Source organism: Mastigoproctus giganteus, chromosome 4, assembly GCF_048544385.1.
Source record: "Mastigoproctus giganteus isolate SK-2022 chromosome 4, ASM4854438v1, whole genome shotgun sequence".
Lineage (NCBI taxonomy): Eukaryota > Metazoa > Arthropoda > Arachnida > Uropygi > Thelyphonidae > Mastigoproctus > Mastigoproctus giganteus.
In genome coordinates this window covers 237,216,818-237,239,240 of record NC_143578.1, presented here as the reverse complement: position 1 = coordinate 237,239,240, position 22,423 = coordinate 237,216,818, and the positions used below count along the sequence as shown (strand labels likewise).

At 35.6% G+C, this 22,423-nt stretch overlaps 1 protein-coding gene across 1 annotated transcript in view; it reads left to right on the top strand.

The window, feature by feature from the left end:
• The window catches only part of LOC150087520 (uncharacterized), a 217,197-nt gene that overhangs the window by 101,024 nt on the left and 93,750 nt on the right, over window positions 1-22,423 (top strand). Inside the window, exons 17-20 of the mRNA XM_090372513.1 lie at window positions 7,517-7,672; window positions 10,038-10,041; window positions 13,260-13,383; window positions 20,225-20,356. Coding sequence (XP_090228639.1) covers window positions 7,517-7,672; window positions 10,038-10,041; window positions 13,260-13,383; window positions 20,225-20,356 — 416 coding nt within the window. The remainder of the gene's footprint in view (window positions 1-7,516; window positions 7,673-10,037; window positions 10,042-13,259; window positions 13,384-20,224; window positions 20,357-22,423) is intronic.

Here is a 22,423-nt window from a genome sequence, read left to right as displayed (position 1 = left end):
ACTGGATAGATCCCATCCACCTCAGGTGTCTTTTTTATGTTTATCCTCAACAATTTCTCCTCCACTTTCCTCTCAGTTATTACAAAATCATCTAGCTCACTGCCAGAGTTTACTTCACCTCTGGCATTCCCCTTCCTGAATAACTCCTCATGTGTGAATGTAGATGCAAAATACTCGTTTAATTTGTTAGCCACCTGAGCAGGATCCTCAACTGTTGAACCATCAATATCCAGTGGACCAATCTGATTCATCCCTTTCCTTCTAGAGTTTACAGAGGTAAAGAACTCTTTTCTGTTTTTCTTTGCATCCTTTACCAAGGATTTCTCATAATCTGCCTTTGCCTGCCTAATCTCGTTTGTGACTTTGGTTACAGACCAGCTTATATCTATCATAGACTTCCATATCACCCATTAATTTATATGTATCCCATTGAATTTTTCTTCTCTGCCATATGTCTCATTATTTCATCTGACATCCATTTAGGCCTAAATCTTGAACAGTATTACTTAGTTGGTGTGTAAAGCCTAGTAGCTTCCAAGATAAGTTCTTTGAATGCTTCCCATTTTGAATTTACTGTTGGTAACATCATCAGTTGGTCCCACTGTATAGAATTTAAATACTGTCTCAGACCATCGTAGTTGCCTTTACGAAAGCAAAAACCCTTCCCTTTGCCCCTGATGGTAGTTACCTCTTTGAGTAAATCCCACTTCAGCACACTGTGATCACTGCCACCTAGTGGTTCATTTACCTGCAGATTCTTAATGCATGAAGAATCACTACTGATAATCAGATCAAGAATATTACTCCCTCTAGTTGCCTCCTGAACATGCTGATGTAGAAAACAATCATCCAATAATTCCACAAAAGCCTTGCTAGTGTGGGAGTGACCAACCCACAAGTTCCAGTCAATATCTGGGAAGTTAAAATCCCGCATTATAAGACATTCTGATTTACTAGCACACTCTATTTCTCTGTACAATTGTTCATTGTAATCATTCGAGTCATTAGGCCTATAGCACTCTCCTACTCTCAATTTTGATCTCCCAATGCTTATGTCACACCAAAATGACTCGACACTGCATTGTCCAGCGATGTCAACTGGCTTCACATCCTTGGATTTTATGTGTTTCTTAACTAATAGCATAACCTCTCCTCCCTTCCTATCCTGTCTATCCTTTCTATACACATTGTACCCCCAAATTCCAATTCTGCATTCCTTATATCTGTGTGACACCATTTCTCTTATATCCCAACAAATATCTGCCTTTGATGTTTTGAGCAATACCTCAATTCATCAAATGTATTTACCAAACTCCTAGCATTGGTGCACACGCAAGTATACATGCACCTGTTCTTTTTCTTAGCTACCCTAACACAACCCATGTGTTTACTTGTACCGCAATGACTCCCAGCAGTCTCTGAAATATCCTGCATCTTGTTTTCCAGGCTTCTGCTCATTCCAATAGAAGCAGTACAAGAATCACTTTCACCTCTACCAGTGGCTACTGTTAATCTATTAGTCCTTGTATTCCCCCCAAGCTAGCAGTTTTCTAACCCACCTAACACTGCCTCGATAGCATCAGCAAATATTCTTGCACCCTTTCTATTTAAGTGTATCCCATCCCTGTAGAAGCAGTCCCTTCTGTTAACAAGTACAGACCAGGCTGAAAAAAATTCTACCCCTTTGAGTCTTGCACAGTCTTTCCAGGGCCGAATTGATCGGCAAGGTTCTCATCATATACTCCCTCCTATCGTGTCTGGGCAAAATTGCAGACACTTTCAAATTCAACCGCAATTCACGCTTTTTTTCAACAGTGACCTCTTAAGTAATTCTGCCAGTCTCCTACTCTTAATATCATTAGTGCCAACGTGTACAACTATATCACCTTTTGTGCCCTTAAATGATGATATCTGCTCTACAACGTCATCAACCTTTGCCTCTGGCAGACATACCCTGGAGGCGCCTGCGTAGCCAGGTTGGAAGGAACAACAGTGCATAGCACACGCTTCTTGATTAGACCGGGGTTTGAGCCTGTCACCATGAAATACGTAACATGCAGGAAGGTCAGGGAATGACTACCACATATTCCCGGAGCAATATGGCCTTAGTTGCTAATGCTCCTAAACATCAAATAACAAAAAAAACAACAACATACCCTGGTCCTGTTCCACCTATCCTTTTTACAAAGCATGTTCCCTGTTTCCCTGACAATAGAGTCACCAACAACTACTAGTTGCTGTGGGACCAGCGCGTTCTGTCTTGGGGGTTGCCGCTGTGTTGCGTGATGACCAAGTGCAAGCTCTGGCTTTGATGTGGGCAGCTGAGAGCTTGATGGGCCCCTCAATTTAGATCCTTCGAGAGCATCCACCCTATCCTTCAAGCTCTCATATAGGCCCATAACAGTGCTGAGTTGTCGCCTGATTTCCGTACACTCCTTACATCGTGCGCACACACAAAGACATCCCCCATGGCAATATCATGTCACATACCCGATTGCTCCAGCAACATCATGCAAGCGGTGCAGTTTAAAAGGCTGTGATTCAGAGGATGGCTGCTCCACTCAGTTCTCCCCTGAGCCACAGCACTCCCATTAGCTTGAGCCTTTTGCTTTGCTGCTCTGGTCTGAGTCATGATTTCGATTTAATTTCAATAAAATTTCAATTTCAGTACAAAATTATAACCCTAAACTTGTATCCCAACACGGTTATAGCGCTATATATATTTTTCAGTATGGAGTATTATCTACAAGTTTTGTTTATATAACTTCCGTATCAAGTTATGTATTAATTAATTATGTTACGTTTGTAACCTAAGTCGTTATATGTATTTATTTAAAAAGTACAATTTAATTGACAATGAAGTTTAACAAGATTAATAGATTTTACTGATTAATTGACAATATTATATTATATACTATACTAAGCTTACGCTATCTAGTTCGGGATATAACGTTGTATTGTATAACAATGGCGGCAAGTTACGAACAGTAAATCTGCGGACACTTAAGTATTAATTAACTTCCAAATCTCGCTGTCTCAATTCAGAATAAACTAAGGATCCTGACTAAGTCTATAAGCTACTTATAGAAAATAATTTGATATATCAATTGGTCAATAAAGCGGCTAAATATGGCTAAAAAACTTCTCGTTCAGCGGAGCTGCAACTTGTAACACGTATATTTGATACCCTTACCAATACTAAGTAATACCTACAAAATCTCTATCTAAGTTATACTTTAAACTAAGTATCATAACTAGAAATATAAAGCTACTCTAGAAAATAAGTTAATATGCCAATTTAAGCTAATAAAACAGAAAAAAACCAGGAGCAGTAATAAACTTCGCCTGCACAAGGCTATTCTCGTTCTTAAACATGAAAAGAAAATAAATACAAAGACCCCACCGGTCAACTCAAACGATAATAAGTTGTTAATAGTTAGATTATTAATTTGGCCTTTGGCCTTGTGGTGAGGATGGACAATCACACCCCCACCACAAGTTACTGTCCCCACCACGGGGGAGGTAGGTCTCTACTTTCTAGCTTTAGTATTGCTCCAACTCTTGACAAGCCTTATCAACATAAATATGCCTTTATACAATTCTTGTATAATATTCTTGTTCCAGAAAACAGCAGTTGAATGAATAAACGAGGAAGATGAAAAGTTGGTTCTGTGAGTTTGAAGTTGGACAGTAAATGGATGTTGGCTGGTGGCCGCATGTGTTCGGACTGTTTTGAAAGAGAGAGTGGGACTTATAGAAGCCAATTCAGAAGAACATGTCCATGGAAGTATCTGTAGAAAAGACATTCAGCAAAAACAGTACGTTTATGAGACAATGAGTTAATTAATGGCTCTTTTAGAGATGAGTCATTAAGTTTTGAAACAGTAATCTGACCAAAGAAAAGAAGAAAAGAAATCTCACAGGTCATCCCATTTTGCATTCTTGTAATTCCAAACAACACAAGGTTGGCAATAGTCATGAGTTAAAGGCTCCATTGGAGAAGAGACAATCACCAAGTTGTGATCTGGGGTGCCTAAAGGACCACTCAATTCGACCTTGTACTTAGAAGAGTTGTTTGTGAGAAAAAGATCAAGCGTGTTGGCTGTATGGTTTGAATTGTCCGGTATTCTTGTAGGTAAATGACAATCTGTGCAAGGTTATTAGTAATTGCAAAAGCCTCAGGGTCTCGATCAGCTGGGTCAGTGTGACTAGAAAACGGAAGCCAGCTGGAGTCGTTAACATTAAAATCACCAAGGAAAATTACCTCACTGTTAGGAAAGTTGGACTGGAGAAAGTCGGGTTGCAAAGAAAGGAAGTCAAAGAACTCCAAGTGATTAGTGGAGTTGGGAGAATGGTAGAGAAAACAGATGAATTTGACACAATGAGGTAGAGAGATTTTGAGCCAGAGAAGATCGAAAAGAGGAGATTCCAAATTACCAAGTCTCTGACAGGGAATATTGGAATGGACATATTCACAAGTACCACCTTTGAGGCGAAAGGAATCATACAGCAAATAATTTGGGCAACTGAGATGAGCAGTAGTTGAATAAACCGATAACTGAGATTCTGTCAGGAAAAGTACATGGGGTTTGGCAGACTGCAAGTGGAAATGGACATCGTTGAGATTAGAATTGAGACCACATATATTTGTGAAATGAACTAGGAAGTGTTTGGGAGGTTTAGATCTTTTCACAGATTAGCTTGTTTAATTTGACAATTCATGGTGTACTCAATAGTAAGAAAAAGTGGGGGGGGGGACATCCTGTATGAAGTAATGAAATTTTTGGAAATGGTGTACACATGGTAAGAATACACCCAGATCTTTGACATAACGTGGCCTTGACAATGCTCTCCGCATACACCTACTTGGACTCCCTCCAGTCACTATCTGGCAGAGTAGAGGTAGGATCAGCTGGTGTAAGGTAGCACCAGCTGATCCAGAAACCTCCTAAAAAGTTACCAATATGTTCGGTCCAGTGTACTAACTAGTGGCCGGCCTGCCAACACCATTTTATAGCTGTACCCACAAAATGTTAGGAAGATTGGATCTTGCCATGATGTCCATCATAACCTGAAAAGTCATCAGTCATACTGCATGATGGTAGAGTTGGGGAAGGGTTGATCGGAACTTAGGTCTGGAGACTAAACTTGGGTACCACCACTTCAAGCCTTCAATATGCAAAGTGGTGGTTTTGCACTGGTTGATGAGACTCATCTACCACCTATTATTGCCTGGTAACACAGATGGGCATCATTCCTCCATGTGGTGTGGGCACCACACCTCAACCCTTGCTTACATTGGTTCACACCTAGGTGGTCACGTGGCGCCTCCGTAGCCAGGTGGGAAGGAGCAGCAGTGCGTAGCACACACTTCTTGATTAGACCGGGGTTCGAGCCCGTCACCACCAAATACGGAGGATGCGGAAAGGTCAGGGAACGACCACCGCAAATCCCGGAGCAATATGGCTTTAGTTGCTAATGCTCCTAAAAACCAAAACAACAACATAGGTGGTCACCCACAGTGTGCTTGTGCATGGGGGTTATACCCAGGATTATTAACAGTCCCACCATCGTGAAGGTGCAAGCACAGGATTTGGCTGTCACAGACCGTCCATACTTCGCCTAAATTGGGTCAACTTTACTTGTTGTCACCCGAGTATCAGTTCCATCTGCTTTTTAGACTCCTAAGTAGCAAGTACAGCTTGTCTGGCATATCTGAGAGAATGTCTGTGACAACCTCAAGGACCCAATATAATTTTAGTATAATTTCATTCTTGTCTAGATGGTTCTGCATTACTTCTTTAACCAGTGACTCCATTATTTCCCTGGAACAGAAATTAACAGGTCTGTAATTACTATGTCACATTTTGATCCCCTTCCCTTTTGGTGATTTGGAGATACATCTGCACAACTTCATTTTATTTTAACCCCCCCCCCCAGAATCCAAAGATGCTCTGATAATTATGTTTGCATTAATTATTTCTATATTAACTGATATTTATCTTAGCATCCAATCAGATTGTTCAGACATGATCAGCCCTCAACAAACCCATGTCATGACTGCAGCATAATTGCATTCCCATCTAGATGGTTCTACATTACTTTTTAACCAGTGACTCCATTATTTCCCAGGAACAGAAGTTAACAGGTTTGTAATTACTCATGTCACATTTTGATCCCCCCCCTCCACTTTGTGAATTGGAGTTACATTTGCCCATCTCCAGTCCATATGAAGCTCCCCCCAAAGATGCTCTCATAATTGTGTCTAAGGGTTTGCTTACCTCCTTTGCTGTCTCTTTTAATATAATTGAATAGATCTTGTCCGCTCCAGCCTTTTTTTATGTTAAGCTTCATCAATTTCTCCTCGACTTTCCTCTCAGTTATCAAAAATTCATTTAGAGTATGATTTAGCTCCCTGTTAGATTTTGATGAACTTCTGGCATTCCCCTTCCTAAAGAACTCTTTATGTGTGAATGTTGAATCAGAATACCTATTCAGTTTGTCATCAACTTGAGCAGGATCATCACCAGTTAAACCATTAATATCAAGTGGAACAATGCTATTTAACCCCATCCTGCTGTTAATATAAGTAAAGAAGCCTTTGCCCCTTTTCTTTGGCATTCTTTGCAAAAGACTTCTTGTGATCTGCCTAACCTTCTTTGTGACTTGATTACAGACTAGTTTGTATCTACTATAGGCTGCTGTATCACTGATAATTTATATGCATCCTGTGCATTTTTCTTCTTTGCCACAATCTCATCAGTTAATGTAACGTCCATTTAGGTCTGAGCCTAGAACACTATTTTTAGTTGGTATGAAAAGCCTAGTAGCTTCTATGATTACTTCCCTGAATGCTTATCTGAGATGCTTACTTATTAAATCATCAAATGGCCCACTGTATAGAATTTGAAAACCATCTTAGCCCACTGTAATAACAATTATGACAGCCAAAATTCTTCCCTGTACCCCAGCAGTTAATATGTCTTTAAGTAAATCCCACATCAGCACACTGTGATCACCGCCACCCAGAGGGCCACTTGCAGGTTCTTAGCGTGTGAAGAATCACTGCTGATACTCAGATAAAGAGTATTACTCTCTCTTATTGCCTCTCTAACATGCTGCTGTAGAAAAAAGTCGTCCAATAAATCCACAGAAGTCTTGCTAGTGTGTCATGACCAATCCACAAGTTCCAGCCATTATCTGGAAAGTTAAAATCCTCCATTATAAGACTGTGATTTACTGGCCCACTCTATTTCTCAGTGGTTTGTTATGCTCATCACAGTAATTAGGCCTTTAACACTCATTTTTGTTATCCCAGCACTTATGTCACACCAAACTGAACATTGCACTGCCACCCATGTAAACCTGATGCATTGCCTTAGATTTAATATGCTTCCTAACTAAGAGCATAACCCACTTTCCTGTCCCATCTGTTCTTTCTGTTTGAATATGTGATATGGGGGAGTACACATTATACTCCCCATATCCCTTTTGCACAATATATTTCATTTTTCAGAGCCACCAACAACAAGTACCGCCTGTGGGAAGTGCTACATGATTTATGCGAAGAGGATTATTCTACACAGTTTGCTAGGTGTGTGGATATAATAGTGATCCAGGCTCCTACCTGGAGAAAGAGTGAGAGAGGAAGGCTTTCATTCCATACAATAAGGTATTGGATGATATTTGTCAATTAAGGCATTATTGCATGTTAATCTCCATAATAGTTGATAAAAAATAGATTTCTAAGAGCCACCAATTTTTTTTTTTTTTTTTTTGAAAATATAAGAATTATACCATGATCAGTATACCATGCCAAATAGTTTTTCTTTCTCTTTTTTACTGAAGTATGACCTATCCAAAAATTCAAACCAAAATCATATTTATATCCACCAGGTCATTTAGATTCATTTTATACTAAAGAATATACTGTCTTTGATGCTACAAATGATTAGAATATTCCAATATTTATGAAAAGAATGTAATTTGTATAAAGTACTCTGATCTAACATTCATTGGGATAGTGATTAGCATATTTTTTAAGGATAACTTTTTAAATATTTATAATTCATAATCATAAAATTTATAATTGGTTTTCTGTTAAACTTGTTAGAAATTAAAAATTAGCTTCAGTGTTATAAAAACAAATATTTTTGTAATATTAGTCATTTTTATTAAGCAGTTTTCTTTTCTTTTTTTTTTTTTTTTTTTTACAACTTTTGTAGGCAAACAACTTTTGATCAGATTTCCAGCTGAAAAAAAATTTAATGAAACTGCACACACACACACGCACACAATCTTAAATATATCTGTAATAAATAGTATTAGATAGTTGTAGTATGATGAAATGCATATCATAAATTTATCTGTTCTGCATCTTACAGTGATGTGTTATCAACAGTTAGGTTGCATATACAATTTTTGACCTTTGTTATTTATATCTAAAAGAGAAAATAATAGGATATATAAATTTTGATAATATAATACTACTTGTTTAATTTAAGATGGGTTAAAAGTTTTTTAAATTTATTTTTTAATTTTAAAGATGTAAGATATAAAAATATTTTTTAAAAATAAAACTATATATCTTATGAGTCTTCTCTTAAAATTTTTCAAGAGGTTTATATGATGTGTGATTAGGAGAAATACTTACCAACTTATTGATTGAAATTCAGTATTTTTTATTTATCACATCAAAATAAAGATATAGTTATTTAAGGGAAGATATATAAGAGTAGTATATAAAAGTCTATTTTTATATTGGGGATGATATAAAATACTTCTTCCATTAGGCAAATTTATAGATTTCAAGAATTTTGTAAAATAGTTGAAACAGTTTTTATGATTTATAGAAATACATACCAGTCCATTCACTGATGCCAGGTCACCAGTTAAGTTTTACCTGGTGGTTCACAAATGGGGAATAAGATTGCCATCTTTTTTTATCTGGTGGCATACAAATGAGATAAAAGTGCTGATAGTCATCTTTAAAATTGTAATGCAGATCTGTGTACACATATTAGGTTAAAGTCCCTTTTCTTCCTCTTTTTTACTGAAATATTTTATAATCATTAGGATAAGATTACAGCTAAATAAGTCTCATGCCTGTGTTTTATGTAATTTTTTTTATCATGATAGGTTTTATTATCTGAAATGATTAGAATGATATGTAGTTTGTTCAGTTTATTTTCAAAATGTCTCTTGTGCAATTTGTTGCAGTGGAGGTGGTTACTTTGCTAGTAGCTACTGTAGTTAGTTCTTTTAATGTGTTTCCTGATAAAGATCATCTTTAAACTTTATTATAATCAAAAAAAGAAAAGTTACCATTCTTATTAGTTGAAAGAATAATAACTAAGGACCATGGCACAGGTATTTTTGTGAATATTGGAAAAAATTTATTTAAAAAAAATAAATGAAGATAAAAAAACTTTGAAACTATTTTTTTTCTGGTTGGTGCAGAAAAAACCCTGGGAATTCTGTGCACCATATAGGCTGATACTAATATTAAATCTAAAATTCATTAAAATTAGATATATAACTTTAAAATTGTAACTTCAGTAATTGCCAACTTTTCCATATGATTTCTAGTTTCTTGTAAATGATTTTTCATTTAATAGTGATAATTCTTGAACATTTGGTGCTTATGATATTGTTGGCTTTATCATTGCTGTGTTATGATTAACTAACTGTTTTGCTTCACTTACACTGCAAAAAAGTTAGTTTTACTCATATGAAAGAAGGAACATGTAGAGTAATAGATGAATATATATTTTAAATTATGTAAGATAATTTAATAACCTAGTCAACATAAGAATGTTAAATTTGTTTTTTGTCTGTGTAGGAATTGTTAATTTTCTAACCATCAGAAGTCATTGTATGAATTGGCCTTTCTTTTATATGTAGCCACGTGTTCAGTTTGATTAATCTGTTGTAAATTAGAAATTGCAATACAGTAACTGCACTCAGTTGCATATACTTTCCTAAAATGTTTTTCTTTTTGCTTATAGTAATTCAAAATACTATTTATATTTTTATAGACAGGTAGATAGATTTTATATTTAAAATAATTATAAGTACCTCCTTATCTGCTCTTCTTTTAAAATGGTAGATTACTTTTTTTGGGGATGTGCAAAGTTGATCTGCTATTAATATTAAGATCATTACATTTAATAGGAAATTTTGGCTATACTGGATGGGGGGAAACAACAAGAACAACAGAGAGGATAAAGAAGCCTCCCCTATATTATTCCTAATTTTGAACAGGCTTTTTCTAATTTAAAATCAATATATTTGTCATTAAATTAAAATCCATTCCATAATTAATCATTTAAACACATTTAGCACCATGGTGTGGAAAAATACCCACTTTATTCTGAATTGAATATTTTAAACCATATAGAATACCATATTGTTTCTGAAGGCTCATCCCTATTTTTTTAATGCAAAAAATAATGCAGCTTTGCCAATGGTACTACATTATCACTTAAAAGTGGTCTGCCATATTTTCTTCTATTAACTTACCTTTTGGTGTGAAAATTCTATTTACTTAACACTATCACACTTGCATATTCCAACCATCATAAATCGAGTTATGTACTTTTGACATTATTCTAATATAAAAATAGGAAATACTCCACATTAAAATGTTATATTAAATATAAAATATTTAAAAGCATTAAAATCATAAAAATGATTTAATAAATAAATAAATTAATTAAAATAACTAAATTAAGCAATTTAATTATTAAATTTTTATTATTTCAATGTTTTTAAGTATTGTTGCAGAGGTGCTGCAATGGGACCCAGCCCTATCCAACAATGCCCTGATAACACTATTCTTGTGATGGTTGGTTTGTGCCTTATTATAATGCATATATTGGCCCTGGCACATGGGCTTTCTATATACACTAGTTTTTAGCCTAGGGCCTTCCCTATGGAAAGGGAGGGTACCCTCTATTTCCACCTCCGAGGTAAAATAACCCGTTTATTCAGTTTACCTCAGAGGTGGAAATAGAGAGTACCCTCCCTTTCCTAGATTTTGGGACCGCAAGTGGTTCGAGAGCTTGCGGATTTGTTCCTCTGAGAGCAATACCATTAATAGAGACAGGGGAATCTGCATTCATCCCCTTTTCAAGGCAGCGGTTCTTGGATGGGATGAGCGGTTCCGCCTGGCACGCTCCTGAGACATTTCCGGTTCCAGTGCACATGGGGAGAGCGCTGCCCATGCTCCTGTGGAACCACATGCTGAGAACCGTGAGCCTGCTGATATTTAAGGATGTGCCGTACGATAAGCCTCACTGTTGAAAAAGGAGGCGGATGCCTCTGAAAGCTACGGTATTTTAGCGCTTTTATCATTATGTGTTTCATCTACATTGTTTTATTGTAATTAATTCTTTGCAGTTTAAATTCATATTATATTGTACAGTCAGTTTTTATTGGAATTTTATTTTATTTTATTTTATTTACAACATTATTTTAATAAACATAACACTATTTATAACATCGGTTGGTGTATTGTGTAATTATTATGAACACAATTACTTCATTAATCACTCAATATCAATAAATATTGAAAATGGCAAGGGTTCTTTATTGAATCCTCAGGGACTCCACTGATAACCCTACACTCCACACCTCCCTGGGGGGGGGTGGAGTGCTGATTGCAAAGAGTATATTGTTTCTCTCTACACTGAAATCTACATGTTCTTGCAACATTGGCAAGAACATTTTTCATCATCTTTAACCTTATACTCTGGCATTTGTAGTTAGCACTTCTTTACCTCTCCTAGTCAGGCATTAGTGGCCTTTGGCTCTGTTTATAAGCTATCATGCTTATAAAAAAAGCCACATGATGTTTTAGCAGTTTCATATGTTTTTTTTTTTTTACTCATTTACCCTTGAAGGTCATACAATTCTTTCAACACAAGGGTTAACCATCCCTGCTGTTTAAGCACTATATGTTCTCAGTACTCTAGTTGATAATTACTATGCAAAGGGATCATTTAATCATACCATAATACAAGCCTCCATTTTCTACATGTACTCTTCTCGATAAACTATTACTGTGTAATACAATGTTTTTGTTGCTGTTTTCTGCCTGTTTGGTGGAAAGATTTGGATTTGATCCAAATTTTATCCTTCCAATGATACGTGAAATGTATTGAGACCTTTTCTCTTAATACATTTTGCATCGGTTAGATTCATATTTATTGAAATGCACAGATATTGTTTATTTCTTCAGTATTCATATTGTTTACAAAGATGGGTTTATCAAAGGTGTTCCTGAAAGTATTCTCCCACCATATAATAATTTTGATTAAAAAACAAGCCAAAAATATTTCACAACCCTCCAATGAATTTATGGAAACAAAACCTGGTAATTAAATAAATAAATGTTAAAATTTGCAAAAAACATAAAATCAGGTTAAATTTTTTTTCCCCGGACACATACACCATCTATATATTTAATACGGAAGCCATTTTCTTTTGACAGTCAGTGTGAATGATAGGCTAAACTGATCAGACTGGAAGTGGTCTCAAATTGAAGTTATTTCTTCCTAGGTATGCACAAAGTTGTTAAAATTTAAAAATTCCAAATAGTTTTATTTTATGGAATCAACCAGTTTTGTAGCAGAAATGAGAATAGTTCAACATTCACTTTATAGATGGAGCCACAGGAAGATGTTAACTGTTAAACAAACAGTTGTCTAAGTTCATAAGGCATTTTTTTCTTATTAACAATTTGCACATTCGCACAATCGTGTCCTTTGTTCCGAAAAAAAAAAAAATAATAACAATAAAACTCTGCTACCAATTGCAAAATTTTTTCAACTGATACAGCTAGCTGTACACATTGTGCACGATAGGCCTAACCGATTTGGTCTCAAATTGAAGATATTTCTTCCTACATGTGCAAAAACATGGGAAAATATAAACATTGCAAATAGTAAAAAATCCAAATAGTTTTATTTTACAGAATGGGCATATTTTCCCTACTAGTACTGCCTACCTTAAAAGAAAGAATAGTTTTATTTTACAGAAATAAGAAAGGATTTGATGCATACTGGCTTACCTGCTCACAATCAAACATGGACTACATTTCTTTAGGACAGCCAGAAAAAAACTCTGCTACCAATTGCGAAATTTTCGCAAGGGGTCCTGCTAGTATTTTATTTAATAATAATTTTATTCCTGTTATTTTAAAGGCTGTAGTACCTCTTGTAAACCATAAGTTTCACATATATTATATTTTATTTCAGGGAGATAACTCAGATCGTGGTCAATGGGGAAACAGTATCGAATTTCTCTTTTCATGTATTTCAATGTCAGTTGGATTAGGAAATGTGTGGCGATTTCCAAATGTAGCTTATGACAATGGTGGAGGTAAGAGAATAATTTTGTTATAAAATACCACAGCTTAGTGAATGTAAATATTAAAAGATAAAATAAATTCCTTATTTAAAACAGTTTTATTATCCCATAATAAAGTTTTTAATGGTCTGCATATTATACTAGTCTCTTATTTAAGTCTCCTTTTTTTATTAGCTAAAGTAAATTATAAATGATCAATTTATGCTACCTATTCTCATTCTCATCTTTTATGTATAATAGCATTATTTACATCATTTTGAAATCTTTTTTATGTTTCATATTTATTTCATTCCAAGATAAAGCGCAGTATCCTCAGAATTAGTATTTCATTAGTAATGGACTAATCATCTAAACCTAAGAGTTTCATAAATCAGATGTCTGTAAAAATTGAATTTAGCACCCATTTATTATCAGAATATTGCAAAATTATCTATTTATACAAAAATAATGTATTTTTCCAATTCAGGATTTGTGAGAAATAACCAAAAAGCAGATTTATCTTTAGAATGGTTGACAGTCATAAATATTTATAATAGTCTCCATGCCCTTTCATTGTAGGATAGTAACTATGTCACTCTCTGCCTGTTTGGAAAGATTTGAACATTCTACCAATGATACACAAAATGTATTGAGACCTTTCCAAGTAGAGCTTGTTTGCCAATATCTGTCAGAAATGCGGAGTTTGCTGTATTAGCTCTTGAGTGTTACATTCCACAGATGTACAAACTAGCCTTAGATCACATAATTTACATACACAACACACCACCGAACTGGTACTTTGTGATGTTAGTTGCATTGATGATAATCCAGAATAACGCTATGTTGAATCAGCTTGTTGAGTCTACTGAACACAGCTTGACTTATTTATACATACAAAGTATAGTCAAAAATTTTGCAGAGAAGACAGAGAGTGGTAATCAATGGACACTGCTCAATGTGGGCTAATGTTATTAGTGGAGTCCCTCAGGGCTCAGTGTTGGGTCCATTATTGTTTTCTGTATTTATAAATGATATTAATGATGGTATATCAAGCTTAATGTCCAAGTTTGCAGACGATACAAAGGTTGGCAGGGTTGTCAAGGACACTACTGACACTATGCTGCTGCAACAGGATCTGGAAAGGTTGAGCAGATGGGCTGAGAGGTGGCAAATGAAGTTTAACATTGACAAATGTAAAGTACTACACATGGGAAACAGCAACCCCAGAGCAACGTATCAACTCTGTGGTACTACACTGACAGTGGTAGAGAATGAAAGGGACTTGGGGGTGGTTGTGCAGGCAGATATGAAGTTCTCTGAGCAGTGCAGATGGGCTGCAAGAGTAGCTCATGGAGTATTGTCAATGATATACAGGAATTTTTCCAGCAGGGATAAGGAGGTGATTATTCCATTGTATAAGGCAATGGTCAGGCCACACCTAGAGTACTGTATACAGGTCTGGAGGCCTCATTTCAAGAAGGATGTAGAGCTGCTGGAACGAGTACAGAGAAGGGCAACAAGATTAGTGAATGGAACAAAGGGGTGCTCTTACGAAGAAAGGCTTAAGTTTTGCAAATTACAGTGTCTGGAGACTAGGCACCAGTGAGGTGATCTGATAGAGGTGTATAAAGCCTTGAATGGTTTAAGCATGCTCAATGCTGATGGGATTCTTCCTCTTGCTCAGAAAAATCACCTGAGAGGGCATAAATTCAAATTGAGGAAAGACAGATGTAGGATAGACGTGCGGAAATTTGCCTTTAGCCAGCAGGTGGTTGGTTGGTTGGTTGGTGGAACAGACTTTCATCCCTTGTGGTGGAGGTTGATAGCCTAAATAAGTTTAAGGCTCAGCTGGACAGGTATTTTGAATGAACAGAGGATTGAAGTGGAAGTGGGTTTTTTTTTTTTGGCTGATGCTGCATAAGCTTGCTTTCTTACATCAAATGCCTCTACTAATGCTAATGCTATATCTGATAAATCCCATCAGCATTGAGCAGGCTCAATGCTGATGGGATTCTTTCTCTTGCTCAAATTCCACACCTGAGGGGGCATTAATTCAAATTGAGGAAAGACAGTTGTAGAATAGATGTGCGGAAATTTTCCTTTAGCCAATGGGTGATTGCTTGCTGGAACAAACTTCCATCTGTCATTGTGGAAGTTGACAGCTTAAATAAATTCAAAGCTGGACTAGACAAACTTTTGGAGTGAGTGGGTGGGTGAAACGAAACAAGAAGGTTTTTTGTTTTTTTTGGCTGATGCTATATGAGCTTGCTTTCTTGCATCATATGCCTCTGCTAATGCTAAATTTTCTGGAGATGTTAGATCACAAAAAAAATGTCGCGTTGCATTTGATCCATTTATTTAAAAATAGTATACATGTTGTGATACGTATAAAAGGGACTTTTTCATGAAGAAACAGGTAAAAGTTGGTGGTTGAGCAGTCATGGGTGGCTCCATAGCTTCTGTCTCCATAACCTTTTATCAGAGTCTGTGTTATACACAGCCTCTGTTTCACTTGCCCTTTTTTCTCTTGTCCACCATCAATGATCGTTTTGCTACTGCAGTCTTTTGCATGTGCTTATAGTGTTGAGATGTCTGTGGGGATGGGGTACTGACTACCAAACCATTGTTCTCTTACTATAAATGTCCTTTGTTAGGATCGGAAGCAAAGTATAGGTGATATTCTTGATGACATCGAGCAAATGGGAAATAAAGCTTGAAATATTAACCGAGACAGTAAGTCTCTCTTATTATAATTACTTAAAGTGTAACCAGTAATACCAATTTTAAGGTAATAAAATGAAGTCTGCCTATATATGAAGTACAAATGATTGGAAGAAAAAGAAAAGATCGAATATGCCAGTGAGACAGTATAACTCCTTTCAGGCTTAAAGTTGTCACAAAATGGGTGCATAGATTGACCAGAAGGAATGTCAGGAGTTAAAATTCCAGAACCAGTGAGATGATCTGTCTCCTTTATTGGCTTAAAGTTGTCATGAGCTTGAAATGATAAAATTTTAGGTGAAGAATAAAAATCCGCCTAGTGGAGTAAGGATGGAAGTCATGCATTATTATTATTATTAGCCATATGGTTCAAGGAAACCTGAGGCTTATGCTGCACCAACCAAAAAAAATTTCTGAGTTACCCTGAGAGAGGGAGAGAGAGAGAGAGAGAGAGAGAGAGAGAGAGAGAGAGGGGGAGGTAGGTAGAAAGGAGTCACCAAGAAAGAGAAGAATGATGATATCCAGCTCAGAACCCTGGGTGTGCTAAGCCCATACTCACCAGATGTGAGCCCCTTTTGTTACACTGTGACAACCAGTATGCAAACCTGACCAGTGAAGTATCCAAAGCCATGAAAAGTAAACCAAAAACACACACGCGTGCGCGCACACACACACACACACACACACACACACACACACACACACACACACACACACACACACACACACACACACACACACACACACACACACACACACACATCCATAAATGTACCTCTTGTGACAATAGATTATATAGTAATGCTGTTTCAAACTTAAAAACATAGTAAAAAAACATTCCCTACAATTACCAAAATATAAATTGACTAAAATGATAGTAAAATTTAAGAAAGAAGAATCAAAAGGAGCAAAATTTTGAAATGTGATAAAAAATAACAAATGAAAAGTGTACCAGACAGCATATAATTCTCTTTTTTATAGTTGAAACAGTTGCCATTTGTACCACAATAGAATATCTTTTATTATGTCACTAATGCTCTATAGGCTTGTTTTCAAAGCATGGGAAGCAAATTCTTCAGTCTGAAATACTGAAGGGTGCAACATGTGCCTATGTATTGGAATAGATTAGAAAATTCTTCTAGTTATTCCTCTGTACTTCTCTGTTTCATGCATGATGGGCTTTTATTTCTTTTTATTTTTTATTTACAGATTTCTTCAAACTCCAAAGGTTATCAGTTCTGGTAACCTATGGGCATGATTTTATGTTTCAGTTTGTTTAAATTTATTAGTATGACATAATAGTCTTTCTTAGTCTATTCCAGTCTTTATTTTTATGTTGATGCATGATTGTGCCCATAGTGTTTCAGACTGTTGTTTCATACACTTTTAACTGATTTTAATCTACTTTTCTGTCTGGGTTGCTTTTCATTTGTTGTTTTAATAACATTTCGAAATTTTGCATCTTTTGGTTCTTTCTTAAATTTTAATACCATTTTATTCAATTTATATTTTAGTAATTTTAGGGCAGTAATTTATTATTTTAGTAAGTTTTTAAATAATTTCTACTATTTGAAGTTTGAAACAGAATTATTATATACTTTATTCTTATCAGATGCACTGTTTATGGGTATTTATATTTATGTTCAGTTAAATTTTCATGGCTTCAGCTACTTTGCTGATCAGAAATGTGTTTGTTTATTGGCTGTGATAGTGGGACTACAGCTACTCAACTCAGGCCTTGCCTTGTATCTTTTCCCTGAAGGGAAAAGATGCAAGGCATTCAAGTCTGAAAGAAGAATTCTTTCCAGGTATTTCCATTTATTCTTCATATGTGATGCACACTTCCATCCTTCCTATGTGATGCAACTTCCATCCTCATTCCATAAGCAGACTTTATTTTATTCTTCTGAAAATTGATCATTTCAGTTTGTAACAAGACATATTCTCGCTTGCATTCTGGAGTTTCACCACTGAAATTTATTCCAGCCATTCTGTGTGCCTCGCTTTATGATAATTTTAAGCTTGAAAGGAGACATACCATCTCATTAACATTTTGGAGTTTCCCCTTTTTATTTCAATCTCCACATGCTCCATATATAGGCAGGCTTTATTTTATTTCCTTAAAATTGTTGTTATTGATATTAAACTTTAAGCAAGAATATACATATAATTCTCTTTTTTATAGTTGAAACAGTTGCCATTTGTACCACAATAGAATATCTGTTATTATGTCACTAATGCTCTATAGGCTTGTTTTCAAAGCATTATCCAATGTGTTTGTCTGAAGCAATTACAAAGAAGATCTTATAAAGATCTTCTTTGTAATTGCTTTGGCAACCTGGATGTGCTTTTTTTCCTCTGGTTTCTTTGTCAATTATTTATTTATGATAATCCCAGAAATTCGGCATCTATCACAACTCATTTGCATGTGATTTTTTTTTTTTTTTTTTTTTTTTGGTAGTTGTTGGCGCATAGGCTTCTGTGGCCATAGTGCACCTCCCAAGGTTTTTGCAGTACTTTGATCCAAGCCCAAGGCGGGAATCGAACCCGCGACCTTTGGGTTGCCGGGCAGGCACTTTACCCACCCAGCTAGCCCGGTCGGCTTTGCATGTGATAATGCTGTGCTTGCTGTAACAGAGAATTTTATTATTTTAGCTAAGTTTAAGGTTTTAGGTGCATTAACATATATGCACAAAGCATATATTGTCTTTACCATATCCATCTGTCCATCTGCATGCATGTAAATAACTTAGTTCCCAGTGGATAGTTTTTATGGAATTTTATATTTGGCTCTTTTAGAAAGATTTGTCAAATCCCAAATTTCATTAAAATTGGACTAATAGAAATCCAGAAATTATAATTTCTTTGTCCTCCCATCTATTTGTATATAATAACTCTACTCCTAGGGGATGGATTTTCATGAAAAAGTATATTTGGTTCTTTTATAAAGACTTAACAAGGCGCCTCCATAGCCAGGTGGGCAGGAGCAGTAGTGCGTAGCACACGCTTCTTGATTAGACTGGGATTCGAGCCCGTGACCACCAAATACGGAGGATGCAGAAAGGTCAGGGAATGACCATCGCATATCCCCGGAGCAATATAGCCTTAGTTGCTAATGCTCCTAAAAACTAAATAACAAACAAACAAACTTGACAAGCCTTCCCATATTTCTTCAGAATCAGACCAATAAAAATCTGGCAATTATTATTTCTTTTTTTAAATATATATCACATACCCTATATTGTAACCAAAGCACTGGATATTATATTTGTTTTTGTGCAATGATTGGAGGAATGAATGGGCAATATGGCTAATGCAAAACAATATTTTCTCAGTTTGTATATGAAAGTTGTTGCTTTTCGTTTGATTTTTTGTAATCAGTTTACTAAATACATAAATCGTGAATTATTACTATTTTTTTATTATGTTAATCACAGCAGAAATCTGAAATACCTGTTATATTTTATTTGTTATTAACCAGAAAGAATTAAATAAAACTGCATTATAAAAGTGTTGACAATATATTGAGATTGCTTAATTTATTAAAGCATTGATTATTTATTTATTAAATTATATGCACTGTGGATTATAAAATATTCAGATTTGTGGAATGAATATTACTTGAGAGGTATATGCAATAAATTGTGAAAACAATTACTTTTATATATTTTTGCATTTAGTAAATAATTGGTAATGTAACAAGATAATTAGTTATTTACTTTTCACTTATTTGCATAAGTTATAGAATTATTTAGCCAGGTGGCCAGGAGCAGCAGTGTGTAGCACGCGCTTCTTGATTAGACTGGGGTTCGAGCCCGTGATCACCAAATATGGAGGATGCGGAAAGGTCAGGGATGATCACTGCATATCCCTGGAGCAATATGGCCTTAGTTGCTAATGTTCCTAAAAAAAAAAACAAATAACAATAGAATTGTTCTTGAAAAGGAAAAAAATTCATTTAATCTATGAAATTAAATTACATTAAGTTAATTGCCTGAATGTAATGTACTGCATACAATAACTAACTTGTTTAATTTATATTCATGTGTAATTTTTGTATTAATGTGCCTTTATTTATTTCTGGATGAAATAATTTTATTTTATAGTTTATGAATATGTAAACTATCCTTTATTTATTTATTTTTTTTGATAGGTGCTTTCTTGATTCCATATTTAATTCTTCTGTTAATTATTGGACGTCCTCTTTACTATATGGAGATGATTCTTGGACAGTTTAGTAGTTTGGGGCATATTAAAGTGTGGAGATGTGTGCCTGCCTTTAAAGGTAGGAAAAAACTTTCTTACTGAAATTGTTATAAACAATGATAAACAGGAAAAATAGGAACATTAACATTATTATTCGATGATTGATAATTTTGTGTTATGTCAATAATATTTAAAAATTAGTATTTATTATAATGATATAATTATACAGTGAAACTTCTCCTAACGGACACCTCTCGTTAACGGACATCTCCCTACAACGGACATTTTCAAATTCCCCAACTCACCTCCATTGGTTTTAACGTGTTTGCAGCTTCTGTCTAGCGGACATTCTCTGTAATGGACGCGGACAGGCAATCTGCACTGTTTTGTTTAGATTAGCACTTAATTTGATCTCCCCATAACGGACAGCGTGCGAGCTCACGGCCCTTTTTCAAGGAACGTTTCTTCCACATATTGCCTCAATCGTGTGTTTATTTTCTATTTCCGATTCTCTGAATTTTATCAAGGTTTACGTCACGGTTCTAAACCCTTTTTCAAGAATTTTAAGGCACGTGTAAAACTTCTGATGAATTCGGTGTGTGCAGGGGGGGAGGAGAAAATGGTCGGCCTTTCGTCTTTTCAGTTTCAGTTTTCAGTTTTGTTCAGTGTCATGTGAAGTGCACAATGTCTTTTCGTAAACATTTAACTTTAAAAGATAAAAGTCGAACTCATTAATGCGTATGATCGGCAAAAAACTAGTGTTCGCAATCTCGCTACAAAATACAAAATCGGGAAGACGCAGATAAGCGACATCCTAAAGAAAAAAAATGAACTGCTCAAACAATTTTGGCAACATGGAAATGATCAGGTTCAAAAATCATTCCCGAAAACTGATGGACTTCAAATTTGTCGCGCACGTGCTAAAAAAATTCCCATTAATGGGCCTATTATTAGGGAAAAGGCTTTGGAGGTTGCGAAATCTATGGGAGTAAATGAGTTCAAAGCTTCTGTGGGATGGCTAGACAAGTTCAAAACTCGGCATAAAATTTCTTGGAAAACCGTAAGTGGTGAAAGTGGATCTGTTGATACTGGGGTTGTAACAGAGTGGACCGTCAAATTGGAAGATATATGTCGTGATTTTGAAGCTAAGGATAGTTACAAATGTGACGAAACAGGGTTGTTTTTTCAAAGCTCTTCCTGAAAAAACAATGAGTCTAAAAAACAAAAAGTGCCAGGGCGGAAAATTTTCTAAGGAATGCTTGACTGTACTATTGTGTACAAATATGCTGGGAGACTTTGAACAACCTCTTGTTATAGGAAACCCACAAAAACCTCGTTGTTTCAAGGGCATAAAGTTGAATCTTTTGGATGTTGACTGGAAGTCTAATAAAAAAGCGTGGATGACACGAGATATCATGAGCGAATGGATAAGTCACTTTAACCAAAACATGATTCATCAAAACAGAAAAATTATTCTTTTCATGGATAATGCTGCATCTCACCAGCACATTGAATTGTCCAACATTCAAATCATTTTTCTGCCACCAAACACATCTGCAGAGTGTCAGCCCTTGGATCAAGGGATAATAAAAAATTTTAAACTTCACTACAGAAAACGTGTTTTAAGACATCTCATTGCAAACATGAACGATGTAACATGTGCGAGTGACCTTGCAAAGAAAATCAGCATCCTAGATGCGATTCAATGGATTTCCTCTTCAGTAAATGCAATTAGAAAACAAACTGTCGTGAACTGTTTTGTAAAGTCTGGCTTCTCAAACGTAAAAATTGAAGTTGTGAACAGCAATGTGGAGCACCAAGAAGAACAAGAACTTCAACATCTATTGATAATGTACGATACTTCCGCTACAAGTGACCCTGGCTACAAAGATATAGACTCAGACTTCTCAGACTTCACTACAGAAGATGGTGCTCTAGATATCAACGACATTATCATCGATATTTTTCAAGAAGTTCCTCACAAGGATGAAGAAATGGAAGGAGGTCATTCTGTCGAAGAACATATTAATGACGAACCACCGATGAAAATAGAAGAAGCGCTCATGCAAATCAATCATTTAAAAATGTTTTTCGCCGCTGAAGTACTTTCGATGGTTTCTTCACTCCAAACAAATGTTGAAAACAA